Source organism: Varroa jacobsoni, unplaced genomic scaffold (assembly GCF_002532875.2).
Source record: "Varroa jacobsoni isolate VJ856 unplaced genomic scaffold, vjacob_1.0 scaffold_1408, whole genome shotgun sequence".
In the NCBI taxonomy this organism is placed as follows: Eukaryota; Metazoa; Arthropoda; class Arachnida; order Mesostigmata; family Varroidae; genus Varroa; species Varroa jacobsoni.
The window spans coordinates 43,792-69,810 of NW_019214310.1; the positions used below are offsets into that span (position 1 = coordinate 43,792).

At 39.7% G+C, this 26,019-nt stretch overlaps 3 protein-coding genes across 9 annotated transcripts in view; 2 read left to right on the forward strand and 1 right to left on the reverse strand.

Annotated features, from left to right (window-relative positions):
- The window catches only part of RpLP2 (ribosomal protein LP2), a 2,281-nt gene extending 1,683 nt beyond the window's left edge, over positions 1 to 598 (forward strand). The window contains exon 3 of the mRNA XM_022849550.2: positions 161 to 598. Within this exon, the coding sequence (XP_022705285.1) occupies positions 161 to 373 (213 nt within the window). The 3' untranslated portion in view covers positions 374 to 598. The remainder of the gene's footprint in view (positions 1 to 160) is intronic.
- Positions 599 to 2,377: 1,779 nt separating this feature from the next.
- On the forward strand, positions 2,378 to 11,295 carry LOC111269731 (ubiquitin-conjugating enzyme E2 L5). 7 transcript variants are annotated; one of them, XM_022849549.2, is made up of 5 exons: positions 2,378 to 2,511; positions 3,692 to 3,899; positions 6,111 to 6,228; positions 7,263 to 7,426; positions 7,540 to 11,295. In XM_022849549.2, exons 2-5 carry the CDS (start codon positions 3,873 to 3,875, stop codon positions 7,693 to 7,695), a joined length of 465 nt encoding a protein of 154 aa, XP_022705284.1. In that variant the 5' UTR covers positions 2,378 to 2,511; positions 3,692 to 3,872; the 3' UTR covers positions 7,696 to 11,295. The 7 variants fall into 7 exon arrangements, with proteins under 7 accessions (XP_022705284.1, XP_022705281.1, XP_022705279.1 ...); XM_022849546.2 differs by lacking the exon at positions 2,378 to 2,511 and adding an exon at positions 3,114 to 3,214; XM_022849544.2 differs by lacking the exon at positions 2,378 to 2,511 and adding an exon at positions 3,133 to 3,214 and having other exon boundaries at positions 3,634 to 3,899.
- Positions 11,296 to 13,607: 2,312 nt separating this feature from the next.
- On the reverse strand, positions 13,608 to 25,026 carry LOC111269720 (uncharacterized). Its single transcript, XM_086972212.1, has 8 exons — positions 24,882 to 25,026; positions 24,361 to 24,589; positions 22,998 to 24,123; positions 20,548 to 20,637; positions 19,822 to 20,066; positions 19,258 to 19,486; positions 17,604 to 17,722; positions 13,608 to 16,699 (listed from the first exon to the last, which is right to left on the reverse strand). The coding sequence occupies exons 1-8, from the start codon at positions 25,024 to 25,026 to the stop codon at positions 14,473 to 14,475; spliced, it is 4,410 nt and encodes a 1,469-aa protein (XP_086828338.1). The 3' UTR covers positions 13,608 to 14,472.
- Positions 25,027 to 26,019: the final 993 nt, after the last annotated feature.

Here is a 26,019-nt window from a genome sequence, read left to right on the forward strand (position 1 = left end):
ATAAAAATCAGCGTGGGCGAACATCATGTTCAATGTTTGCTGTCCTATATTAATTGTTGTCTATCGTATAGAATAATTTTTGCCCAAACACTCAAGATCTTTAGTAACATACGCTGTGCATTTTTTTTAACTTCCCTTGTTCCATTGGTTTTTGTATTAGGTTGTCAGTGAAATGAATGGCAAGGACATACAGGAACTGATCAGAGAAGGATCAGAAAAACTCGCCTCGGTACCTGCGGGCGGTAGTGCCCCCGCTGCTGGTGGGGCAGCCGCGGCCCCCGCCGCCAGCGCCGAGGCAGAAAAGAAGGAGGATAAGAAGGAAGAGGAGGAGGAGGAAGAGGACGAGGACATGGGATTCGGTCTCTTTGACTAAATCATTGTTTGCCGTTAACGCCGTCGCCCGCGTGATTCGCATGGTCGACGATCAACGACATGGAGGACGGTTCACCATGAGATGGCGACGACCACTATTTTTGTGAAAATGGCTGTTACCATTCGGTGATAAATCCTCAGCGCCGTCGAGCTGCTAAGGCAGCAATGAACACGGTGAAAAAAATAAAGTTCTATCGGAGAGGAGCTCCTCTCATGTTTTTTTTGAGTTAGTTGTTTTCTATATATTGTTCTCTGAATGTATGTACAGTAGTGCCAAGTGAGACAATATGCGCTGTCGAGGAAAAGAACCTCGAGTACCAAGAGCAACTGCCACATGCAATGCATGAAACGTTTTTGATTCGAATAGACTAATTCAAGAGTATATTAATCTGGCTTTGTGTCACAAAATGGATCTTCGGTATATTCTCCATTTACCAAGAAAAAAAACATTTGTATAGGTATAACACTGCTTGCCAACGGAAAACATCACTCAGACTCTTTATCGTACTTTAACGTGGTGGATTAAATAGAAAACAGTTAGCAATATATGAGGAATAACGTTGATTTAGATCAATTAGGTTGCGTTATTCGAATTATTAATACGGGATTGGTTATATGCCTTTAGTACGAGAAGTGAAGATTATAATGTAAAATTCTTTATTGTATGCAACAACATTACAAAAAAAACTATTCGGTTCAATAGCTAGGTTTGATCACTCAATATCATTAATAAGTTATAATTAGCAATGACTGCATAATTACTAAACCTTATTTGAATAAACGTACTACGGTAAAGCCCCACTAAAGAAAACAAGGAACTCAAAATATTGAAAGCATGCGATGCGGCAGCCCCTGCTTATATGAAATAAAAATTGCTTATTTAAAAAATATATATGGATCCAACTACACAAGAGATTTTGAAGCGCTGTCTGATGGTACAAATAATACAGCATCTAATAATAACGTTAAGCCTTAGAACAGTGCTTTTATAACCTTATGCTGAATACAGTATATGGTATAAATGATCTACACGTACCAAAGGTTACAAAGCAATCAAATCTATTAATTTTTAGGGAAAAGGTCTTAATGAAAAATTTAATTTAAATTTAATTTAAATAAAATTTAATTAAAATTTAAAAAAATGCCAGCGGCTTGTGGGAAATTTAAGCATTCTCAATTTGAGTCATTAGAGAAACCTATCAGACGGTAGTATCTTTTGTGTATGCAAGGCGGTAATGATATTTCGGATCATCGCTTCCTAACCAAACATACTATCTTGTATTACTGGTTAAAAAACGGTGCCCTTAAATGCCATCGTACTGTATGGAGGTATATTATTATCAGCAGGGGAATTGATAATGCGAAAGAGCTAACACGGTTGAATGTTTTACGTTGCGGTCCAGTCATTTAATATAAATTGCAGTAGTGCAATTTCCATAAGACGCGCCTACCAATACAGCACATGATTAAAATTTAGTCGTATATTTTTTTTATTAGTTATGCACAATCTCAGTCTTTCAAGTTTCATCATCCATCAGCTGGTTTCCAGCACGAAATGGAGTCCGCCTACACCAGGTTCGAACCTAAAGTTATGTACAATCCAGTACAAATCGTTAAGCTGTAAAGCAAGCACTACTTAATATCAATGAATTAAATGTATAGGTATCCCTCCGTGTACATTATATCTTTTTAACTAAGCTTTCTCTGCTTTATTCGAGGGGTCTCGGTGTAGAAACTGCTAAGCAGTAAATCCCACAACAGTAAGAAAATTGCCATATAAAATAGTCTTGCGTTATCGATACATAGTGTAAAAACATCAGCAAAAGAAAAAGGGGCTAAGAGGCACAACAACGCACGCTGGAACCGTAAAACCAATTATTATTGTTCACGAACACTTGAACCAAAACCGGAAATGCCTCCCCTAAATTAATCTCAAGTTGACAATAGTTATTTTGGTAGAAGTAACGTTGTGTCTGCACTGCAGTGCACGTAATTGTTCAAACATCAATCGCTGCAACTAACTCCCCAAAACATCAACATTCGCTGAGAACTGAAATCCGCCCGTTATTGCGATACAACTACAATGAGATCGGCCACCCGTCTACTCAACTACCGATTAAAGTCCATCTAACCTTCAGGGTAAGACCATGTAGTAATAGATTAAATGAAAAAAATTTATATCTAAACCGATAAAATTACTTGACACATCACCCATAAAATCACCTCGCAAAACTTCATGCTAGCATAAATTTCTTTAATTGCGTTTTCGTCTTTATAAAAAGTACTGGCACTTTAGCCAATTGGTGACCCTTTTTTTCTAACACTGGCTAATAGGCATCTCAATAGAAAGTAATACGTTTTAGAGATTACTATAGGTGACCAAGGTGGTTTAAACGACATGAGATACGTATAATTATGAGCATGTTTCTAAATCTTCTATCCGCATCATATAACACATTGGCCGGTTGCAGCACGTAACTATAGCACACCGGAGATATAAGATCTTGACCAGAATTGTTGCAAAAAAACGGAACTAGATGTAGAAACGGGCCGCTTTGAAATAAGTGATGTAGAGGGTGATTCTAAGCGATCTTTCTCACAAAGGCTTCCAACACAATATAACACATAATTTCTTTATAGACAAATGTCACCTCAACTTCAAATCGATGGTTTCGGGCGACACCTGACAAAACGTAGTTCAAAGTAAGTTTCAAGTCATTGTGAGCGCCAATTTTAAAATGGTGCGCCCAAAAATTCTAGCGGCCGCTGACAGTTGCTTTGACTGTGATGAGAGAGCGGGTACTCACATCCGGAGGTGGTGGCCCTTTACTCTTTGTGGAAGGTAATTTTTCGTGATTGTGCTGCTCGATTTGACTATTGGCAAAACCGATTATGTGCAGTAGCCGAATAGGATCGTTGAATCTAGAGAAGCTAGAGCAGTCCCGGTTGACCTGGAGCCTGGTCTCTGCGTTCGTGGTGCAGTATCACACACAGGTCAATCCTATGGGCGTTCGGGATATTACCTTATCGTAATTCGTGACTATTTTGCGCATTTAGGTAGCATCCACTCTGTGCGTCAGACCAAGCTTGGGATGCTAAAGGAATCGCAACAGCTACAGCCCACGGCAACAGCTCGAGCCGAGATTAGAATTGTTTTGAGTAAACGAGTTTCACAACCTTTAGTCCTCTCAAATAGACTTTTCGATTAGCACTTTCAGAATAATAATTGTGCGTGAATATATGTGTCTGTTGTTATTCCAGCAATTTTCTACTGTGCTCCCTACTAAATTGTTCATTGTGATGTAAACCCGTCTATCAGGTGTGCTGCGAAATCGGAAGCTAAGTAGGAGGACAGAGAGTGCCGGAAAGAGACGAGACGACCTGAACAAAGAGTGTTGGATCTCGTGTATCAGACTGTACGTGACGTAGTGTACGTTCGGGCTTTGTCGACTGTTCAGAAGGTCGCCCGTTTATAAAACGGGTTCCCCGTCGTTCTTGTAATGGCAGCAGCACGCCGACTCGGGCGGGTAATTAATAGTAAATCCTCTTAACCTCATTGCAAGCATCATAAAATGACTGGAATAGAGTGTATCGCTTCAACAGGCGCTTCCATTTTGTTAAGAAAAACGAATACTGTTATAAAGAAATGTTTAATCGAGCCATGTTGTTGACGTTTTTTCATCCAGCTCTATAGTATAATTTCGAAAATTGGAATGTGCAGCTTGATTTTGTTTTGTACTATATAGTGCATGAATATCGTGTATGTTCGGCCAGGTGGGGTTTGGCAGGTGCTTTAGTCTAATGGATATTCGTTCTGTGCTATACTGAAATCAGTCGAAAAAGATTTATTAAAATTCAATGATTATCTTTAGAAGTTATAGTTGGCTGAGTCATTTTGAATTTAATGCTAAGTTCCCTGTTTTTATCATTACATCTGCAAAGCTTTGTAGTATATTATCTTTTACTAGATATTGGTAAATATCAGTTAAGTTAATCATTATGTAACGATACCTTATTGAAATATCGTGATGGTCATGATAGCAGTGTGCGATTTATATTAGGCCGTTACAAGCGAATTCGGTGGCCTTTAAACTACCCGTCGATAGCAAGTAATATGTGACCTGCAAATATTTCTAGAAAGCTTTAAATGAATACTGCTTGATTGTACCCTAGGCAAACAAAGTTCTGAGGGAAAAACATCTTTTAGTCTGGAAAATGAACACCCAGTGGTGAAGTTGTTATTCCTCTGAAGGTCACAGCGTTATAAAAATTCATTCTAGATTGGAGAAGGTATTAAGCAGAAAGACTTTAAACGATAGGAAGGTGTGAATAGAATAAAAACGGTGGTCTACAGCAAGGAAGTGACCAGATATAATAATCTGAAAAATATGCCGCGATCGAGGTGGCTTTTCACGGAAGCAGAGTTTAATTTAAGAAATTTAAGAGCTCTGTTGGGCAAAACTGGTAATTCACATGTAACGAAATACTGAAAATGGCTTACCCGTGAATTTACTCCAGGCATGTTGAAAATGCGTGCGGTGTATTCAACCCGCAATTTGTGAACTTTTAATTAAGCACAAATCCGCCTGGAGCGTACGCTTGCCATGCACAAGGCATAGCTCAATCTCTACCGCCAGCCTGAAGGCGACCAGGCAAAAAAATGACATCGCCATAAAGAGGAACCAAGTTCGATTGAGTGGTTCAGGCGTAAGGTAATAATAGTACTTGCAATGGACATCAGGGGCATCTGTTATTATGAGACACTCGCCAAAAATGAAACAATGAATACAGTCCGTTATTTCAAGTTTCTCAAGAAACTCACGGACCATAAACATGACGTTCAAAGCGTAAATTGAAACCACAGTCTGGTTTTTTGATGACAATGCCAGACCTTATTGCCATGCATTAATTACTTCCAGAATTAGGCAAATTTAATGTTGGCTTTAGCCTGCTTATTTTTCTAAACTAAGCCCGTATTATCAAGAAGCTTTCCATACCCTAAGAAGGCAACTGGTGGGCAACCATATATCACTGTAGATTTACTTTGAGAAGCCATAAATAGAGAAATTACATATGAGCATACAAATGTTAGGTCTGTCCAGAAACTGTCAGATTGATGGGAAGAGTTTATAAAAAAAAAAAATAAAGAGTATCTTAAACATATATTAAGAAATAAGGAAGAAGGCAAAGATAGTTCTAATCCAATGAGCTTAGAACTTCATTCAGTCTCGGAGTCCGGCGGATTCGCTTGTGACAGAATGGAAGTTAGTATAATTATTAGTTTAATCAAGTGCGATAGTTTTACCTCGTATCTTGTCAGTCACCGAATTTCCTCAAAAGTGTAATGATGCAGCCAGAATATCATCGTGATTCATTCACATTAGCCAACTTTGAAGTACTTAAATATATGATGAGCCAAAGCATAGGATTAAATATTGGTTCAACAGCACGTATTATCTTGAGCTTATTCTAGAACGCATTTATATTAAGGCCCAAAATGCAATATTTATCGCACGATTCGTTGGATATTTATACACTTGGGTACAACTTACAAAATTAACAAAGAATTATCAAACGACAATATGAATGTAGGGCAGTTAACATAAAAACATTTGTAGCACTTAGCTACTGTAGTGTAAATCTAAGCAGGGAAATTCTTTATGAAAGTGAAAACTGATGTCTTAGTCTAAGATGACGTTACGCCACAAAAAGGTAAAATAATATCATTACAATTTTAGGAGCTCGCCGATTTGCGGAGCTCTCCAATGAGGGTTGTACGTGATATTCAGGTGTCCGACGAAAATATTTTACTCTGGAACCTTCTCATTGTGCCTGAAAATCCTCCCTACAACAAAGGTAAATGTATCGGTTTGGCCCATTTTTTGTCTAATTAGTTGGTAAAATTTGCCTAAAAGAACTTATAGTTTAATAGTTTTAATCACTATTCTTTGCAGATCGAATGATAACAGATGAGAACTCATAATTATTGACTGTAATTGATCAATTGTCATTTCGATTAATAGCATGATTACTTTACGCGGCTAATGTATGTGGCAAGGATTTCGAAGTTTTCCTATTCAAACTGGGCGTCTAGTGTATAGTTTACTCAGACATACGATACTCGTTGGCGCTTCGTACTCAGGAGTAATGTTTTGCGTTGTGTTGACATCACTTTTGCTATCAATATATATATATATATATATATATATATATAAATTTATGGACAGAGAGCGACAAAGTGACCTTGGAGTTTCGACGGTAAAATGTAATCGGCCCTCGGGCGACGATTACCACATGAAGTGGTTGGGGTTGTATTGGTAGACGGCCAATGTAGGTCATAGACTGCCGATACGGATCGATAGGAAAGTAGGCTGAGGTTACCGTCAAGGTTTGTGATAGCAGTTAAGCATTATGCAAAAGCTGTCATGGCGTAGGGGTTATATGTGAAAAAAAAACAGAAAACAGACGTACTCAAGCAAGGTAGCCTAGTGCAATAGCTACTATATACAGATTTCTCGGCAACAAACTGCACTTCGCTCTTCCTGAAATTGTCTTAATATATAAGTCCATTCGTTTATGTATCTTATTGACATACATATCGAACGCAACTAAAAAAGTCCTTCCTTTGCTTTTAAATCTGACGATAAGTTTTACTGAATGAGATTTTTGAATTTAGAAACGTACCTCTGTAACTACTGTAGCGGTATGTAAAATAACGAGGTCCTCGATCACACTTCCAAAGACTGCTTACGTTTATCTAGAGAAATGGTAGAAGTAAACCTTTCTAGAGATCTGTTTATATTATCCTGTTTTGACCTTAGATTTCTACTGCTTGTGGGGTCGAATACATATGAGATATAATTAAACGGCGTATTATGTGATGCGTTTAGGGGCATTTCGAGTGGAAGTCCAGTTCCCGCCAGAGTTTCCGTTCAAACCGCCAAGGTTGATGTTTCTCACCAAGATTTACCATCCAAATGTAGATGCAGAGGGTTCCGTATGTCTGCCTATTATCCTTCCTGAGAAGTGGAAACCTGCCACAAAGGTCGAACGGGTAAGTTAAATAACACTTAATGTACCCTTACTTTAGATCTTGAAAAAATTGTAGGCTATGCCTGTATTTATTAAAATTTCGAGCATTGTACTGACGTAATTTGTTCTGTTTAGGTTCTGCAAGAATTGGCTACGCTCGTTGCCGAACCTGAGCCGGAACATCCGATGCGCACTGATCTCGCCGAGGAATTTACCAAGGATCGTAAAAAGTTCATGAAGAATGCCGAAGACTTCACTAAGAAGTACGCTGAGAAAAGACCGCCTGAGTAAACCATCCTTTTCACAATCAGTTGTGACGCTGCCGTTATGCTTCAGCCTACCAAGAATCCCGTCCCCAGTAGAGACAACATGCGAGTAACTAAATAAGAAAATAAGGACGGATACAATACTTTATATATTCGTACATAAAAATCATCAAATACAGATACGCGCACACACTTAGACAAATAGCCTTGCATAGTATACAAATATGACCGACGTTTCACAGCATTTTGAACAGTCTTAGCAGCACTAGTAGCGTTAGCATAGCGGACAAAGATGAGATAGAAACCTTGTGTGCGCTATCAACATCACGAAAGACGGGCCGATTAACTAGCCTTAACGATAGGAGCCATTATCAGCAGATATGGGAGCGCAGTGCTACACAGATAGGCAAAAGAACAAATTAACAACAATACACAAACACACATACACACCAGAAACAAGCAGATATTGCTGCACTCAATGATGGCGATGCTGACGGCGGTGACGAGGACGACGACCTCATTTACGAGGGAAAGAAAAAAGAGAAAATAAAAAAAATGATTTATGACGAGATGATGCAAGATATAGAGAACTGATCTGTGTTGATGCAGATATAGTACTACTGTTGAGGATGATGTTGGTCGCAATGACGATGATGATGATAACATAATATTATTAATAATAATATTCATCATAACTGTGGTATATAAGAAAAACTTAAAATGATATAGAGGAGGTGAACCTAAAGCTACGGTTCCTCCAGGAAATGCACGCCTCGTTGAAAGCCACTAAACAGAGATCCCTTTTCGTCTATTACCACTAGTCCCAGAATATGCGTATGCTGCGCCTTGCGCTATCAGCGTGTTAGAATCGTTGAGCATATTATATATATTTACTTAGAATGAGAGCGTGGTTCTGTATGTGTGTATAGCAAAGCAGATGTGATGTGAGACACCCGGCTGAAAACGCATGGTTGGCTGCAGATGTTTATGATCGATTGTGACATTTAATTATTATGATTACTATTATAATATGAATGGATCGAATGATTCGGTAACTGACTACTGTAGAATAATTTTATTTTGTTTTACTAAACAATTAAAGGCTAACGTGACGTCCTATGACCTATAATAATCATGTAAGGTAACTATCGGCTAGGTAGCTAACTTGGAATATCTTTTCAAAATGATACACATGAATCAAATGAGTGCTGCTTAAGGAAAGCCACGACATCTATGATCTATATGCTGTACGTTTCTCGTAATTCTATAATTGTCGCCTGCGAACACTACAAATTAACATTATATATTATTGTTTAGCAGACTACCCTCATAGGCCTCGTACAATAGCAACTGGCAATATGGCAAGTAGACAAACTGACAGTGAAGAAAAACCCTACGAAGCATCGTTATTCTGAATGATATAGCAATAAGTATACAAACAATGCAGGCGTTATTTAAGTTGTTTTCCTACTAGGATCGTTCAGCGTGCTTTACTAATAACATAGCTAATGCGTCATTGTTTGAAAGCGATAATAATACAGGGACCGTCCAAAACAGCTTTCGCAGTTTTGCAGTGCGCAGGTTAGGTTTTTTTTTGTTGGTAAAATGGGGGGCAGATAGTGCGTGCAGTTAGTCCCTATGAGTAGCGTATAAGACGATTGTATACGATATAATAAGTAAAGGGGATAAAGTATATTTTTTATGAGAGAAAGACGAAACTTTCTAGTAGTTGAAAATATGATGTACCGTACAACATGATTCGTCAAACATTTCCAATGGGGAGACTCAATTAGGTGCAGGAGGTTTTGGGCGATGCCGTTGCGAGCAATGCAGTAAAGAGACAAGGGCAGACAAGCTGCACAAGCAAGGCATCAAATGCCTCGCATTCAAAACTTAGTTTTCTTGATGTGATCCTCTTATTGATGACAGTGGCATTTTTCATATAGCTAGATATATCGAAATCTGGGGTCTGGCATTTGTCGAGACAGTGCACTTTCCGCCGGTATGTCGTAAAATTTGGTCTTTCCTTTGATAACTCCTTGTGAGTAAATATTGATGTATGCTAAGCAAATGCTTCCTTAAGGTGGCACACGCGCAGCTCATAGAGGCAAACGGCGGAAACACTTTCTGGCCCCATCAAACTTTTGACGCCGAATTATTCAACTGACTAATCGTATTAAGACAAATAAAATATTTGATGGATGGGCGATCACGCGGAAAGAATCGGTTGCAAAGTTGGTTGTGTACGACTGCGGAATGAAGCGTCAGAAAAAAGTCAGGCCTGTCTAGAAACAAGAGGTTATAGAAGTTCCGGTGATTGAAGGTAGTCACGAAATAAAAAGTCTAAAGTAGGAGCGAACAGGATGCAGGGAGTGATTGTGTTCTTGCAGAAAAACTTAAAGGCAGACAAAGCGAGAGTGAGACAGGTATCAAGTACTACGCGAGCTAATGTGAGGGGCATGAAAGAAAATAAGCATCTAGTGTGTATCATGGATCTGTCGTCAACGAAATTTTCGAATAGACTGGAGTACGAAGTAAAACAGGAACACAACCGAATGACGATGCCGTTTACCTACGGAACAAAAACGTGTTATTATTCTTAATATAACCGAAGAAAATACGGACTTATTTCTTGTGTGAAATAGATATTGGTATAGCTCTCTCACATCGGGCTGAATATTGGGTAGCGAGTCTAGGCACGTAAGCTACCCCTGTTTGATGAAAATGAATAATGACTATCATATGATGCTGCGCTTGTCTAACAGTTAAAATGCTGTTTACTGTGATGACAAGATGAACAACAGGCATTATTGTAGTTCGAAATGCTTTAAGAATCGATGGAAATAACCTGTATCCCGATTTTAATGGTAGGAGCAACAAGAATTTTTGATCGAATATCGATACATAGAAACGTATGTGGAAACGAAGAAAAAGACTCGGTGAGGGTAAACTCGCAGAATCGAGCGCTGAGCATAAAATTATGGGGGTCAAACGGAGAATAGAGCCAAGAATAAGTAGAAATCGAAAGACTACGTTTTGGTAATTTATGAAGATTATTTTTGCGCACTGAAATAGTCGAAAAGATGGTCTATGGTGAAGTTGTTGAAATTCAGGATCAGAGACTCAAAGTCTAGATACGAACTCTAAAAGGGGCGTTCTTGAGGTTTGAAGAGAGAGGTGAATATTAGGCAGAAGACTAAAAGATGAACGCGGAACAGGATAATTACTCGTAAATATTAAAGTCAAAGCTATATATGATGACTTAGCAAGACATAGAAAGAAGAATTAAGGCCGATGGGTCGGGCTGAAAAAGCCTAATAAAAGCGAAACATGTCGTGATTATGGTAATACTGAAGGTAAATGGATGAAGATAACGAGATGGATAAAAAGAATATGGAGACAGTGGAAACGTTGTTGAGTTTCGACACTATATTTTATTATTATTATGCTGCTCACGGTGCGACGATAATGACTGAGAAACAGATTACAATGAGACAAGCGGAGATCATGAAGATAATAGAAGTAAAAAAATATGAACATTACACTAATGAGTACTATGGAAGATTGAAATAAAAAAATTAAATAAAGATCGAGCTGGAATCGCAAACCCAGACCGCAGTTTAAATCTTACTTTTTTTTAATTTAAAGTATGCTTCAAATTTTACTTTAATGAAGCTACTTAATTTTGGTAATGCCGTCTATTTCATTGCTGCTATGATTAATTAATTGTTTTGTATTTTCGAATTATTAAAAATCTTTTTTGAAAGATTACCCAGTTACCGGTATAAGCGGCCCAGCTTATGTTCAACTGTTCTTTTCGGTAAATGTGCTATTTTTCCGCAAAATGTAGCGGACTATATTTTCTATTAAAAATGGGATTAAATTTATCTATACTTTACCAAAGTCCTAATGAGTCCCATAGTCTTGAGTGTGGTCATCCGAAGGAATCAGAAAACACCAAAATCGGAAAGCAAATATCGCGATTATCAAAGTTTGCACTATGAACAATCGGAGAATAAGCAGGATATTCAATCAAAACTGCGATAAGCGTTCAACGCCACCAAGCTCTATTTGCATATGTTCATCTATCATTCTATACAACAAAGAACCGTGCTTAATACTTTAAAGGTATAATCTAGTGCCGGATATTCTATAACAAAGCGCCAAACGTCCGTTTTTTTTTTATGCAAATGCTAACCTACCTGAATTAATAAATAAATGGCAAGCAAAGCTGTGTCGGGATAATTAGCAATAAATCTATTCGTTTTGTATTCATCCTTACTGTCTTCAACCTCTTCCAATTCTCAACCAATTGATTTATTTCATCTTACTAGAAAATTTCAAATCTTATATGGAAGAACCCGATCATCTGGGTAAGGTTCTCATCGTTATCAAATGTATAGTTATCTATTTTATTTGCTAGTGGTCACCACTATTTCATAAAAAAAGGTGATAGTCCCTCGATACGAGGCTTAGGTAATGAGGTAGGTACAAAGTAACCTTTTGCTTAGGCTTTTGCGATTCTAACCACTTTTGTCATGCGTGGTTCATAATATTTGTGGTGGTAGATGATTACTTTGTCTTGTTTATCAACCTTTTTTCTGTGGCACAGCTTCGTTTACCCTATACAACTAAGGAAAATATAGATCGTTGTCCACCGTTTTGTTTTCTCAAGCATTCGTTAATTCATCAAACATAATCATCTTTTTCGGGTAGGGTTCTGCTTTATCTCTAGGCTTAAGCATATCTTTCGTAGATACTCGTTCGTCCTCGTACCTTATAATTACAGTAAACCACCTTCTTTGTCATAACAATTCTGTCATTATGGTTGTGTGTTGTTTGGTGGTGGCCGAGACACTGAGAGGTAATAAAAAACCGTGTTCCCTTGTACTTAGTTTTGAGGCACTTAAGACCTTAAGCGGATAAGATAGATTAGAAAAAAGTTGCTTCGTTTTTTAGGCTGCTCTTTTTTCTTTACCTCACTCCTTGTTTCCCGAAAACCCTGATGAAACAATGATATTGTATCGTGAGCGCAATTTCAACTCGAAAGAGCCCAATAGATTGTCCTGAAACCTAAAAGCGGAAGAGAAAAGCAGACTATGAGAGTTTCTCTACCATCATGACAGTCAGGATGATACACTGTCTTCCCAAGAGCCATATCAGAGTGTCAGTATGTCACTCCGGATATGAAAAAGTGGTTTGGCAGACTTGAAAACACAATTATCTATGTTCTAGCATAAATGATGATAGACCATGAAAATGCTAAAGTATACTTGAAAAAGAGAATAAAGGTTAGGGCAGCATATGCGCTCACTGCAACCTCTGCCGGTCTGTCCAAGTCTAAAAGGGGCTGAAACAATAGTGGAAAGGTACTGAAAAGTTAAATGCACAGAGGCGACCTACAGGTAAGGCGAGGCGTTTTTGCATTGCTTAAGAACAGACTCAGAAATTTGAAAATCTGAAGACAGAAATGATCAGATAAACTTGTTGCCGGAAATGCAGGATTTTTTGAGCAGAAACAATTATTATAGAACTCCTATTAATGCACGAAAATTAGATCAGAAGAAATTTCAATGAGTTTACCCCCTAAGAGGGAGGATTTTCGATGTCTTTTTGAAGTAAATAGCGGAAAGGAAGTATTTCAAAATGTCGAACATCATTTTTTTGCCAGACTAATTAACAGCTTTTCATCTGGACGCGCATGCGTAACCGACTCAGTTCAGGAGCACATCGTATTGAAACTGAAGTATAGTACAATACTGTTGAATGGTTTATACCAAAAATTTCAAGCTGAGTGCCATAACAATTGTAATAGGCTATGTTAGTGTGTTTTGCAATCGCATTTGACACAAAAATATAACAAACACCGTATAAAAAAATACTTAATAATAGTCCGAAAATAACGATAACAAATGCATCCAATGAAAACAAAATTCAATCTGGGAGTAGAATATATTTTAACGATTCGATGATGTCAACCCTATAACATCTATATACACAGTTATCGGATTATAAATGGAATGTAATGGTATTGATAATCTACAAACAGGTAATCACTTGTTGAGGGCGATTATAATATGTATATCTATATTAAATATGTTACTTGACATGTAAAAGTCCTGCTTCAAGCCACTGATGATGAATTTATGAGAATCGATGATGCGGCCAGCACATTTGATAAATGTCGCTTGTGTTTGATTACTCTGTTGAAAATTATTTGAACCGTTAATGCTTTGGAAATTACTAATGTTGGTTCATTACTACCCACTGTGCTATCTTAATACCGGTGGTAGAACGCCTCCGGCCTAAAAGTACTATTCTATGTCGACATTAGCTTTTATCCAACTCGTGTATATAAATCAAGGATTTTTTAATTTAAATTTATTTTTATTATTAGATAGACATTTTGGTTGGACCTGTATTTTCTTTACTTGGGTTACAAATGCGGCAGACCCAAAACTTTGACTGCTCTGTATCCTTGTATTAATACTATCTGCTACTACTCCGCATTGCTTTCTATTTAAAACCGGAAAAGGAGCTTGAATTAGTACATAGGGTTATCCAGAATTATTACGGTAAGATTCAACTAAGCATATATAAGTAACCAAAGTAAGCAACTCTCAGTTACATCCCAGATAATAAAACTGGCATGGTACTGCGTTAAGGCGGTGCACTCGGTCATTCGTAACCATACATGAATGTGACTACGCAATACGTATTCAATGTTAATCTGAGAACTGAATGAAATTCTTATAAATAAGGGTTTATAGGAATTTGTGATAGTTAAGCTCGAAGGCAACCCTTATGAATAACGATTAACGTTAGTAATTTGGTTTATCCAGCCGGTGAAATATGCAAGATTGGTGAACACTGTAGGTGATGCTGGACTGGAACAGCCAAGGAACATCGACGACAGTCCGCTTAATTGGTAGAATTCGTCGTCAATTCGACAGACTAATGGATTTCCCAGACCCACTACATCAATGCCCTGTTCAGTCTGCTCTGTCTGGTAAATATGGACATCTACCGTCTCCGAATCTAAGTTGGGTTTCGGTTTGCAGGTAGCAATTCGTTCACCCTTATCAACATCGCCTGCGCAAAATTTGCTTCTTGAAACCGAACTCACAGAGCTACCGTTAAGGGCAAAAGTAAAGAGTTGGCTGTGATTTCTCAAAGCAGCTAAATCCGTACACACTTGCGGATCCAACTTGCTCACACGTTCGTATGTTAGTCTCACTTTGTCGGCAGACACGTTGCTACTGTTCTCAAAAGCAACACCATTAGATGATTGTCTGCGCGACTCATAACGGTAGGCTGTAACAGTACAGTTTTCGACAGCTCGCTCAGGACGGATGGTTGATGGAAGGCATATGATGCATACGACGCCATTCAGATCAATGAAATCGTGCAACTTAAGCAATGCGACGTCATTATCCCTCCTTTCGGCATTGAAATTGTGGTGACTATATACCATTGAGACTGTCTTGGTCTGTGACCCTATGGGGCCATGGGTAAAGCCGCCCGCTGAACCCTTCAGGTCTACATAGCCAATTTTGGCTCGTAAACCACTGGTCTGAGGTGAAACGGGCGTCGTGAAATTAGCTCGAACCAAACAAGAAGCCGATGTCAGAATCCACTGAGCGCCAATTACTGCACCGCTACACAGTAGCCGATCTTCAGAATCCACAATAGCAGCCTGCCAGCACCATTCTCCCAGTTTTGCAGTGCGGAAACTATGCCGATCTGATCCTCGTTTGATATGGAAACCGTTAAGGCCACATGAGCTGGGATGAACACCATTTCCAATAACCTTTATAGTTTGTTCTTCAGGTAGAGTAGACGACATGGCATTTACCTCTTTAACGCGAGCGGAGTTTATATTTGTCGGTGTCCATACACTGACAAAGGGATTAGTTAAATTCCCTTCGGCCGTTACCTCTGCCGTAGTGGACGCTGTCAGCTGAGGCAATTCCTTGTGCTCAGTTTCTTCTAACGATAGCTCAGCTTCGTGGACATGGTTATTCTCTTCGTGGCTCGAAGAAAGTAGATCATCCTCAAAAAGATGACTATTGCTCGTAGAGCTGCTGTTTAGACTTAGAAAGGGGGATGGGAGCGGCGATGGTGGCGGTAGCGGTCGGAATCTGCGATAGGGAGGAAGTCCTGGTTGATATCTCCTTAAATCCATATGAGGCGGTCGTATTCGAGCGTTTTCTTGACTGCCATCATCTGGTCGTGCTACTGTTGATACAATTCCACGATGGTGACTATGATCTTGTCTTACAGATGGCGGTCTTGGATGAGCTGACTCAGGTCCTTTAGGGTAACCTCGATAACGTAAGGGCGGCGAGTCTGTTTCCTTGCGCTTGGAAGTGTCCTCCTTTATATGAGGCGCTCTATGATGTTCATGAAAAGGAGCATTTTTTAATGGAGTGAACTCTGAGAGTACCAACTTAGATGGGGGCCTATCGAGTTGTGAAAAGCTGGTGTCCAAAGTAGGTCGGGTCGGTATAGCAGGCTCTATAACTACTTCTGGTGGGTCAGAACCATCTTCAGACGTGCTGCTGCCCTCTGTTTGTACATCATTCATCGGAAAGAATTTTGGTTCGTAGGGAACTGCATAGTTGGGTCGCATTCGGGTTTCATCCGCCTGCAAAACCTCATCGATAAAATTATTTAGTGGTCTACTGCTGGAATGAAAAGTGTCAGCGGAAACATTTTCAATGCCTGAGGGTCTTCTCTTTGGCCGCTTCGTGCTCAAAACAGTTGTCAAAAAGCTATGAATGAGATTTAGCTTATTTTTTGTGGACTCAGCAGCATCGTGTTGGTACTCTTGCATGTCGTTTTGTACCCCATGTTGTTCACCTGATTTTTTTGAGGCTTCGTTGGCACTACCGTCTTGGTGATTATCTTCCGTGTTGGCCTGAGACGGTGGAGATTTTTCAGAACAACAGAGACTGCCAATAGGGCAAATGTCGTCAGTAATTTTAAACGGATGGCGGCACGTGTACTGGAAGAAAGCAGTGACACATCTGTGAACAAAAGAGCAAGTGTTAGACTTTACTTCAAGTAGATATAATATTTACTCGTTTCAAAATTATCTACGTAACTGAATTTACATCGCCACGAAAAGCTTCATCATTGGGTATATAAATAACTAGCTGCAACTGATCAATATCAAGCGTATAAGTCAATTTATAGGAAGTGAGAAGAAATAACGTTTGTAACGTTTAGTTTGCCCCATGGTTATAAGTCACAAACATTTTCCTCAAAACCTCAAGTACAGAGCCTTTGACCGCGCAATGGCTACACAGTAAGTTGCTCTCAAAAGAAAAAAGCAATTAAATCTTCGGTTTGAAGCTCAGTGATTTTTTTCTGTATAAATCGGCTTCATAATCTTAATGTCATTAAAGGCTTTTCTACTAGCACCATCAGACAAAAGTCAATCGGAAATCGGTCTCTGCCATGATCATCATCTTTATAGGCTTTTACTACCTTGATAGCAAAATAGGTGAAGCCCTACCTCAGTCATTACTCAGTCACTGTTCGCTTAAAAATGAATCGGATTTTTTGTTGTAATGTGAATTGACCTTGAAGCGCTGTTAAAAACGCATGTATTATACATGCATTGTTAGACACTGCCCGAAAAACGTATTTGCATTGGTCCAAACCATGCCACGTTTTGCGAAACTCTACCATAGTTTATTAGAGTCACTGAGGTGTCAGAGCAAACAAATCTATTCAAGGAACTGACAGTTTTTATTTTACATAAGAAAAAGATTTTAACATTTGAGTAAAATGAACAATATGTGCTCACGACTTTATCTGTATACGGGCTTACGGATTTCTTCTTTTATCCACAAAACTTTCCTCATACACTTATTTTGTTACACTTTACGAATCAAACAAACGCATAAAATCTACAAGTGCCAGTACCTTCCGGGGCATTCCCTGTCATGACCGTCGTTAGTATCCGGAGTTTCTTCGGCTACTGTCTGCGCTGAATTAGACGTCGTCTCACTCGCTGGTCCGTTTTGCTTTGCACCATTGGGTTTCATAGATGCTCCTACGCAACATACCCTGCCGGGAACATCGCATGCATGGGATTTGAATTCAGGATCACAGAACAGACTAAATAACGGCATGACGCAGTTTCCAGGACATAGCGGAAATTCTTTATCGAGCGGCTTAGTTGTGCTGGGGGTATCATCAGTACTGGTATCCTTCTTGCAAAATAAATGAAATAAATGCATCTGTAATTATAGTTAGTCATATGAATATAATTCAGATAGCTAAGTAGTACTTATCGGTTATTACTCGATAGATATTCGAATCAATTTAGAATGTCCTGTATTAAATGACTTTGCTAGAGCAAGAAGATCACACTACCGCATCGGTACGTAATACTCGGAAATAATTCGCGGTAACCAGTAATAGTGCATATATAGTGCACGAATACTGTATCTTTATAGTCTCTTACCGATAATTTGGAAACTCAACTCAATCCAAATTGAGCATAAGTGGCATACTCCGCCACAGGTACCGATACCATTGCAGCGGGCTCGAAATTATGCTACCTTGTCTCTGTCATTTTATCTTTCGGAAAGTTTCCTGTTCCTTTATCCTTATCTATCGGTAAAGAGGCTGTCTTTACGGTTAAATTGTCTCGTCAGGGTTATACTTTATTTCAACGCAGTTGTCCCGCTACATTTATTATTCATTAAATTGCAGAACTAACCCTAATTCTAAAATAATCTAATTTCCCTGGTTATTTGAAATTTAGCGTATGCTAAGCGGTTAGAATACTGTTGATGCATCTATGTACTCACCGCTTCCTCTTCTGCTACTTCTTGTTCAGGAAGATCGTGATACTTTCGCTCGTCATCAATGTTATTATCTTGTGAAACGCCCGAAGCAAAAGGACGCTTTTGACTTTTTTTATGATCGCTCTCTTGCTGGCTCTTTCTTTTGGACGGTGGTAGGGCCTTTATTTGATGTACGCCGCTCTCAATCATTTCAAGTTCATGCTCGCTTACTGACGCGGTCCCCGCATGTTGTCGGTCATCGCCATCATGGCTGTTGTTCTGTTGTTGGTTCTTTGGTTTTCGGGTGAAGCTCCTAGGCTCCTTCAGATCCAAGCGTTGATATTATTTGAAAGAGAAAAGCCAGGGTTTTTGCAACACTATTTCGGTTGCTTGATATAAGCGATCGTACGGCAAGAATCGAAACATGCAGGCTATCATATTTGATGCTGACAACTGTCCGGATGTAGGATATTTAAGTTGTCCCTGTTGCATATATATATATATATATATATATATATATATATATATATCTATATGTATACAGAAGATAAGTTATTTATTAATAATTAACAATCGGCATTGGAAGATCTGACAGAACCATAATAACCAGAATTTCGACCATTTCTAGGCTGAGATGTGGGCTAAATATGGCAAAGTCCATTTTGTGTATTTGACAGGTTTGTTTGAACAAAATTGGCATAGAAAATACGGACCCATATAGGCTGGTGGCCAGAGCTAATAGACAATATAATCTTTAGCATGAAATTAGGGGGCATTCAAGGTACCTCTTGTGTTGAATGAGTACTCTCGTTAACTGCACTATGTTCCGACTCATAAACCAGTGTAGATTCCATTGACTGTCCATCAGAGTACGAGTCCATTCGTCGAGTCGCGTGTTGTCGCAGCGGTTTGAACGGTCGGCTGGTTGTTGTGACAATGGTCACATATTTAGGAATCTCTGGGTACCTGCGTGAAATATTACCGACAATTGCCAGCAGACTCATGTTGTTGATACTGTAAAATATGCAATTGGAGTAATGCGAGCACACGAAACTATATTATTCTCGAAATGATGCAGGTGGTATCAGTTATAATATTGTACGTGAAGTGTGAAATATTGTTACTATTGCTTCCTAATTATCTGAAGGTATTCATCCGAACATATCGTGATTTTCGATAATAAGCTAAATTAGTGTTCAGTATGATTATAACGCAACTGGATGCGAACTAATAAACAGTAATACAGCGGATTGTATAACACGTAGTTCAATTTTGTGTCTTTTATAATGGATGTTGCCGTAGAATGGACCCAGTGGATACCAACTGTACTCTGTTGCGGCACACATCACCTGGTTGTCCACAACTGGTCTTTCGGACCGATGACCTGGACTAGTCTGTTGTCTGATGAGAGTTGAATTATTGCGGGCCTCTTAGTGGTGCTTTCCTTTGAAAAGGTCAAACTTGCTGGGCTCGTCGAATGAAGAAAAAACTTCTGCACATCTGCATAATCTTGCTCATGACCATCTTCCTCGATTGCGATCTCGACAGAGCCCGTGTGCCCAGCGCCAATATTTAGCGATGATGAGGCTGACTCCTTGCACCACGATAAAATAGGCGGTCGGTTTCCAGAGCAGAATGTTTTCGGTTAATCCAAGTATACGATGCATCTAACCCTTAGGTGCTTTCTATTTTGTCTAAGGTAACGCTTCTGACCAGGCGAATCTAATGTATTTATGATCTGAACATATGCTCTATTATCTTAAAGTTGGTATAAACCAACTTGTAGAAGTTCGCCGCTACTCCATTTAGAACTATCGTCAACCATCAATTGATTCGTTGCAGACGTCAACTGCGGTTCTAACGTTGAAAAGTTCTTGGAATTATCTAACTAGTATCGTAAAAAACATAGGAGACCGTATGGGCAGAAGATTCAGAAAAAAAATTGAAATCATTTTTTCGGCGTAATTATCCAAAAATAAGCTTCAAAGTCATGCCGATTTGGGCAGTTGCACCGAACTGATTAACAACAAACGATTTGAACAACAATACTTTAGATCTAATATGAATGTCGGTACCTTAGCGCGATGATATTTCTTCTGGTACTTTTTGAAGGGTATCTTTTTCTTCTTAGCTAGGGAACCGTGCCGTTTCCGAAATTTGCTCATCTGAAATAATACATCGTGTATAATATCAAACTAGTACAGTCCATAAAGGATGATTTCGCAACAATAGAGGTGAATTTCAATGTTAGCTGGGGCATGGCTCTGGCTGGGTGATGACGTTCCGAGTGGTTGTTGTTCTATTTTTAGAGGTCGTCTTGTGTTTAAATTTACGACAGCGACGGTCTAGTTTGAACTGATTGCTAGTTGCTTTAGAGTTTACATTGCTCCATATGAAGACGTACGGCCCAGAATTTGCTGGCAATTGATAAGGTCGAAATTTATCGAATGAATAAAGATTACAGTGCTCACACATTCGTGCCTTCCATCAAAACTCAGTATTATATATTGGTTCATATTATCTAATATACATGCACGCTATATAGGAAACATGTTTTTCTACAAACTCATTTGAAGCATATATTTACTTATCGTTATAATAACATCGTGGTTGAACTTTTCCTTAGTTGTCCAATGTAATTTCCAATCACTTATATCAATTCCTGATAAATGCTAGCGCGGTAACATATCCTCCTTCCATTAGCGGATCTCAAATGAAGGCCTTCGTTTGCATATCGTACAAATTAGTGTAGAATGATTCCTTTGTAAATTTTGAGATTCAAGCGTTTTCCGTTAAAAGTTATTCAGCAGGTACAATTCGGCCCATGTATAGCATATGCATGTCCCTTATAAGGCTGGTGAATGAAACATTAGTAAATAAATAATAAAAATCCCTGATGCGTGAATTCGCACGGCTTTAAATAGAAGTGTAGCTGGGGCTCGTACCCCCGACAGATGTTTTCATCGGTTTTGAGTTAATGAAAGCGCAAAAATTACTTTCAGTCTCCAACGGTGGCTAAGACGCTTAGTTGAAGTAAATAGGCCATATATGAGACCAGCTGTGTGAGTGGTCTTCTATGCCAATAATGTGATCGTAAGCTGATAAAGACTAAGAATTTAATAATTGTTGGGTGTTATCGAGAGCAGCTGCGGCCATCCAACTAAAACTAGTTGCATTTGAAGCCGTCGACATTTTTAACGCCACCTTTATAGTACCATGTAATATGTGTAGAAAAAGTCCTGGGAGAAGCATGACCGCACACTAGTCTGGCTAGAGTCTTGTCGAAAATGAAGAAAAAGAAGAAAACAATTCGTCCATATTCAGGTAATAAATTCGTTGAAGTACAATATAAAGGCAAGTACCTACACAAGATCAGGACAAAAGAAAATGTGCCTTCAGTGGGTACTGCAGCAGTTAATATTGTCTAATGTTCCACATCTAAATGTGAGGCCAGGAATCCGTAAAACAAAGTCTGCACATTAAACAAACTTAGTATTTTTTTTAAAATTGTTTCGATGATGCTGCTGTGATAGCGTGCTTGATGCGAATGGTGCAAAATCTGGGCTACATCGCGGATGCATTAATAATACCCATCCAAATTCTTTCAATTTTGGCCGAAGAGCTAAATATGTATATAATCTGGCATCGTGACGATGTAAAAGTACGCCCCGTCTATTCATTGGTTCCGCTCGATTTGCTAACAGCTTATCGTAATCTTGTTAGTTGTTAGTAGTAACGATCCGTATAAATTTTATTATTGGGGGCATCTTTTGTTTGTTCCTTTCTAGCTGCACCAAATAGAGTGAGTATCATTTTCTTTGGCGTGGGTCCGGGCTGCAGAATATGGAGGACATTTTTTTCATGGTACATTTGTGTGGCAGGTAATCACTGATAATCAACGGCTTTAGCAATGGTTTGATTTCGTTGTGTTTCCGTGAAGTTCTGCAAATAGAAATACCATCGTATAAATTGCGTTATGGAATCCTAGATATCCATACCAATTTAGAAGAAACCCGGAGATAAGGACCTTTTATCTCTTGATATGAACTTTGTAAATTGTAAACCGAAAATGTCACTACATGTCGGCATATCCTACAAAGTACAGCACAAACTATACAATAGCGCTCTAAAAACCAGGCCGACTAGCAGGATGCCTTTATACCTTCTGTTTGCTGAAATAGGACAACCGCAGACACCGTCCTAACTTTTATAGATATTTGTTTTCTGTTCACATGCTGATTCAACATTCGCTTTTTATCTTGTTGCAGTTGTTACAGTTGAGCACATTGTTTATCCATCCACTAATGAAGCCAATAGAGAGCGCATATTCATTTACAGGTTGCATACCGCGTATTTAAAAATGAAGTAGGTTTGCTACAATTAACCTATTTGTATTAGCATTAGCAGATAAGTAGCCAATAACTCACTCCTATTTCAAAACTGAAAGCCGCACAAAGACATACGAGCTCGAATTATGTGAGCGTGTAATACAAAAGCAAGTGTGACTATCAAATGAGCTCCTTACCTGTTCAGCTCCACCCACGCAGCATCGTTGATTCGAGAGAGCACACTTTGCCTCCTCATCCACTCGTTTGCACATAAGTGCAGCAAACACATCGACACATTCTCCTGAGCACTTCGCTGGGTCTGTAGTGATCGGTTTGTTGTTGTTGTTGCTTGCAGCATTGAGTGTGACCGGATCTTGCAGTGGCGTTCGGGCGGTCGAAATTGCAGTCGTAGATGAAGCCATGTGGGCGGTTATCGGAAGAAGTGCTGTTGTCGTATATAAGGGTAGCATTGGAGTTCGTGTGGGATACAGCAGACTTCCGACTGGGCGGTACTGTGGAGCATATGTAATCATCTGGGGATAACCAGGTAATCTAGCCATGGGTAATCGTGGAGTAAACAGTTGTTGTAAACCGAACCGGAACGGATTCATTTTGTTTTCTTTGTCAATTGTTGCATCCGTTGTTGTATTCTTATTATTGCTTCCATTAAAAATATCGCTATACTGCTGGCCTGCTAACAATTTAAACAGGGATCGCCCACTGCTTGCACGGTTACGCCCACGCGCTGGTTTACTATTGGATGATCTTGATTCGATGACCTCCCTGCTGTTCTGTTTTGGGCCGTTTTTGTGTTCAGGATGCTCTTCAGAATCGTAGTGTAACACTGTCTTAGCCAATCGAATCCCGGATTCGGTTGCATTTAGAGCTGATAGAACGGTACTCCACTCGGGATGCTCTCCCGTTACACGTGTCTCAAAGGGTAACATCGTGCTATTAAGTAAAGTTCTCGTAGCGTTCCGTTTTTCGGGTGGAGCTAAGGTACTGCACTTATTATCATTTTGTCCTTCACAATCATCAGGTAGGACTTTAGTTTCAATAGGCACAATTTTCACTGGAATATCTTCACTTGCGACACCGACGAGTTCGGCGGAGCTGTCGTAGAACAGCGACTGACCTTGATGCACGTCTCGCAGACGTCCTGAAATACCTGCGGAACCGGGTACGTCACTATTCAGCTTCGTTCCACTATGCCGATCCTCTTCGAGATTCTTCTGAACCAAGATCCTACTTCTCTGATACCCGTCATGGGAACGATTCTTAGGTCGGTAAAGAACCACATCCCCAATATCTTGATCTTGTTGGCTGAAATGCAATGGTTTAGATTTTATTTGTTTTGCAGGAGGCATCACGTTGTCAACACCACCCATCCTCTTAGTAAAACTCACATTAGGCATGTGGTGATCACCTTTTTCATTTGTTTCATCCATAACAAACGCATCAAAGGTTTCTTTTGGACTTTCATTTTCCAATGAACGGCTTCTAATACTATCTGCTGCATGTCTGGTTATACTGACGCTATCGTTTCGACATTTTACGTACCCCTTTAAAAATCCCCTGTCATCGTCATGTTGGTGCTGTAGACGTTCGCTTGACTGTAAACTCCGATATTCAGCGTGAAACTTCCTATCCAGCTCTTCGTCAAAAACTTTGGCCGGTCCAGTGTTATCGGTTTCAGTTGCTCCAACTTGTGTTATCGTCGTAGCGGGGTCATATAAGTTCTTAATTGCACTGTCGTTCGCGGCGATAACACAGACCATTGTCAAAACCACTAAAAAGGTTTCGAGACGTACCATCGTTGTCGTTTGATCGTTGGGCAGCATCGTTGGACGGCGGCTTTGCAGGCTTTAGGCCAGCCGCCTTAATTAGGTCTATGCTCCTTTGGTCTGACCTAGCGGCGTTTTAAATTTACAAGACCACTTACGAATTATAGGCATTCATTGACTTACAATTTCTTAAACGTTCTTGACGCCGAACGACCTGTTCCCGGCTTTGAAACGTAGTCTATAGGAAGGCAACGGCTGTGCCCAACAGTTGTAGGTTTCCACCGACCTGCGAACTACCTTCGAACATTTGTGCACCGTACAGGTCTCCTTCTTCGTCTTCTTTTTGCTCGTGGTGATGAAAGGCGAGTATCTTCAGAGCAGAAGTAGGATCACCACGAGCGGTTGTTGTACTGCTGGAAGACGGGGCGCATGCTTGTGGCATCATTGCTTTCCACTACCCAAGCGGATTTCTCTTACTGTCCGCAGTTACGGCGACAAAGGCGCCACTAAGGACTGTTGTTGTCGTGATGTCAGGAGAAGACGTTATTGGTAATTTCTTTGTCAATGGTAGTCAATAGAGTTGGGTGGATGACGATCGCGGGCGGGGCTCCCTGTTTTCGGTTCGCGCATCAAGCATTATCCAGCACATTGGCTGTAGACAGCCACAAACATGTGCCCACACAGGCGTGAGCACACTGCACGCTCTGAAAACGCGCCCGACAGAGCGAACGACGAACAAGCCAGCGTCCAAGGCTCTCTGTCACTGAGTGAATGAAACGAACCAGCAGTTGTCGGCGATAACGTGTGCTTTGGCAAAAGGCATAAGAGCTCCTACAGCATTATGATGATAATAACACAATAAAGCACCTTCCCACCTGAACCCATTAAGTTCGCCATCAGCTGCCTCTTTGCCAGCCCCCAGTTTAGCCTTCTTTTCAGCTTCTGCTCGTTCTCCATTTCGGCTTCGTATTTCATTTCAATGTGGTCGTTGTTGGATGTCATTTCACGACACAACAATCGCCCTCTACAGGGGTACTAACACACCGACACGCTTCGCAAATATCGACCGCTCCATTTGGAGCTTCGCTGACACTTCGACGTGCAGGAGAATCAAATCTTCTCTCTTCTATCAGACGATGACACAATTCCGTTTATTCACCGTTAATAATAGCGACCATCACTACTTCTTTATCACACTGTGGTCGTCGTAGTAACAACAACAGTTGTAATCATAATAACAATGTTAATATTAAAAGAACGTAATCGTTTCTGATAATAATAATATTTTACCGATCTTTGTATGATGACTCTCGTATCAGCTCTGTTACAGCATGTAAATGTCTAGCAGTTCGCCAGTTAATGAAGTTAATAGAACTAAAGCATAAATGACTGTCCTAGATTTCGTCTAAGCAGTTATGTCGGGTAAGGACAACGG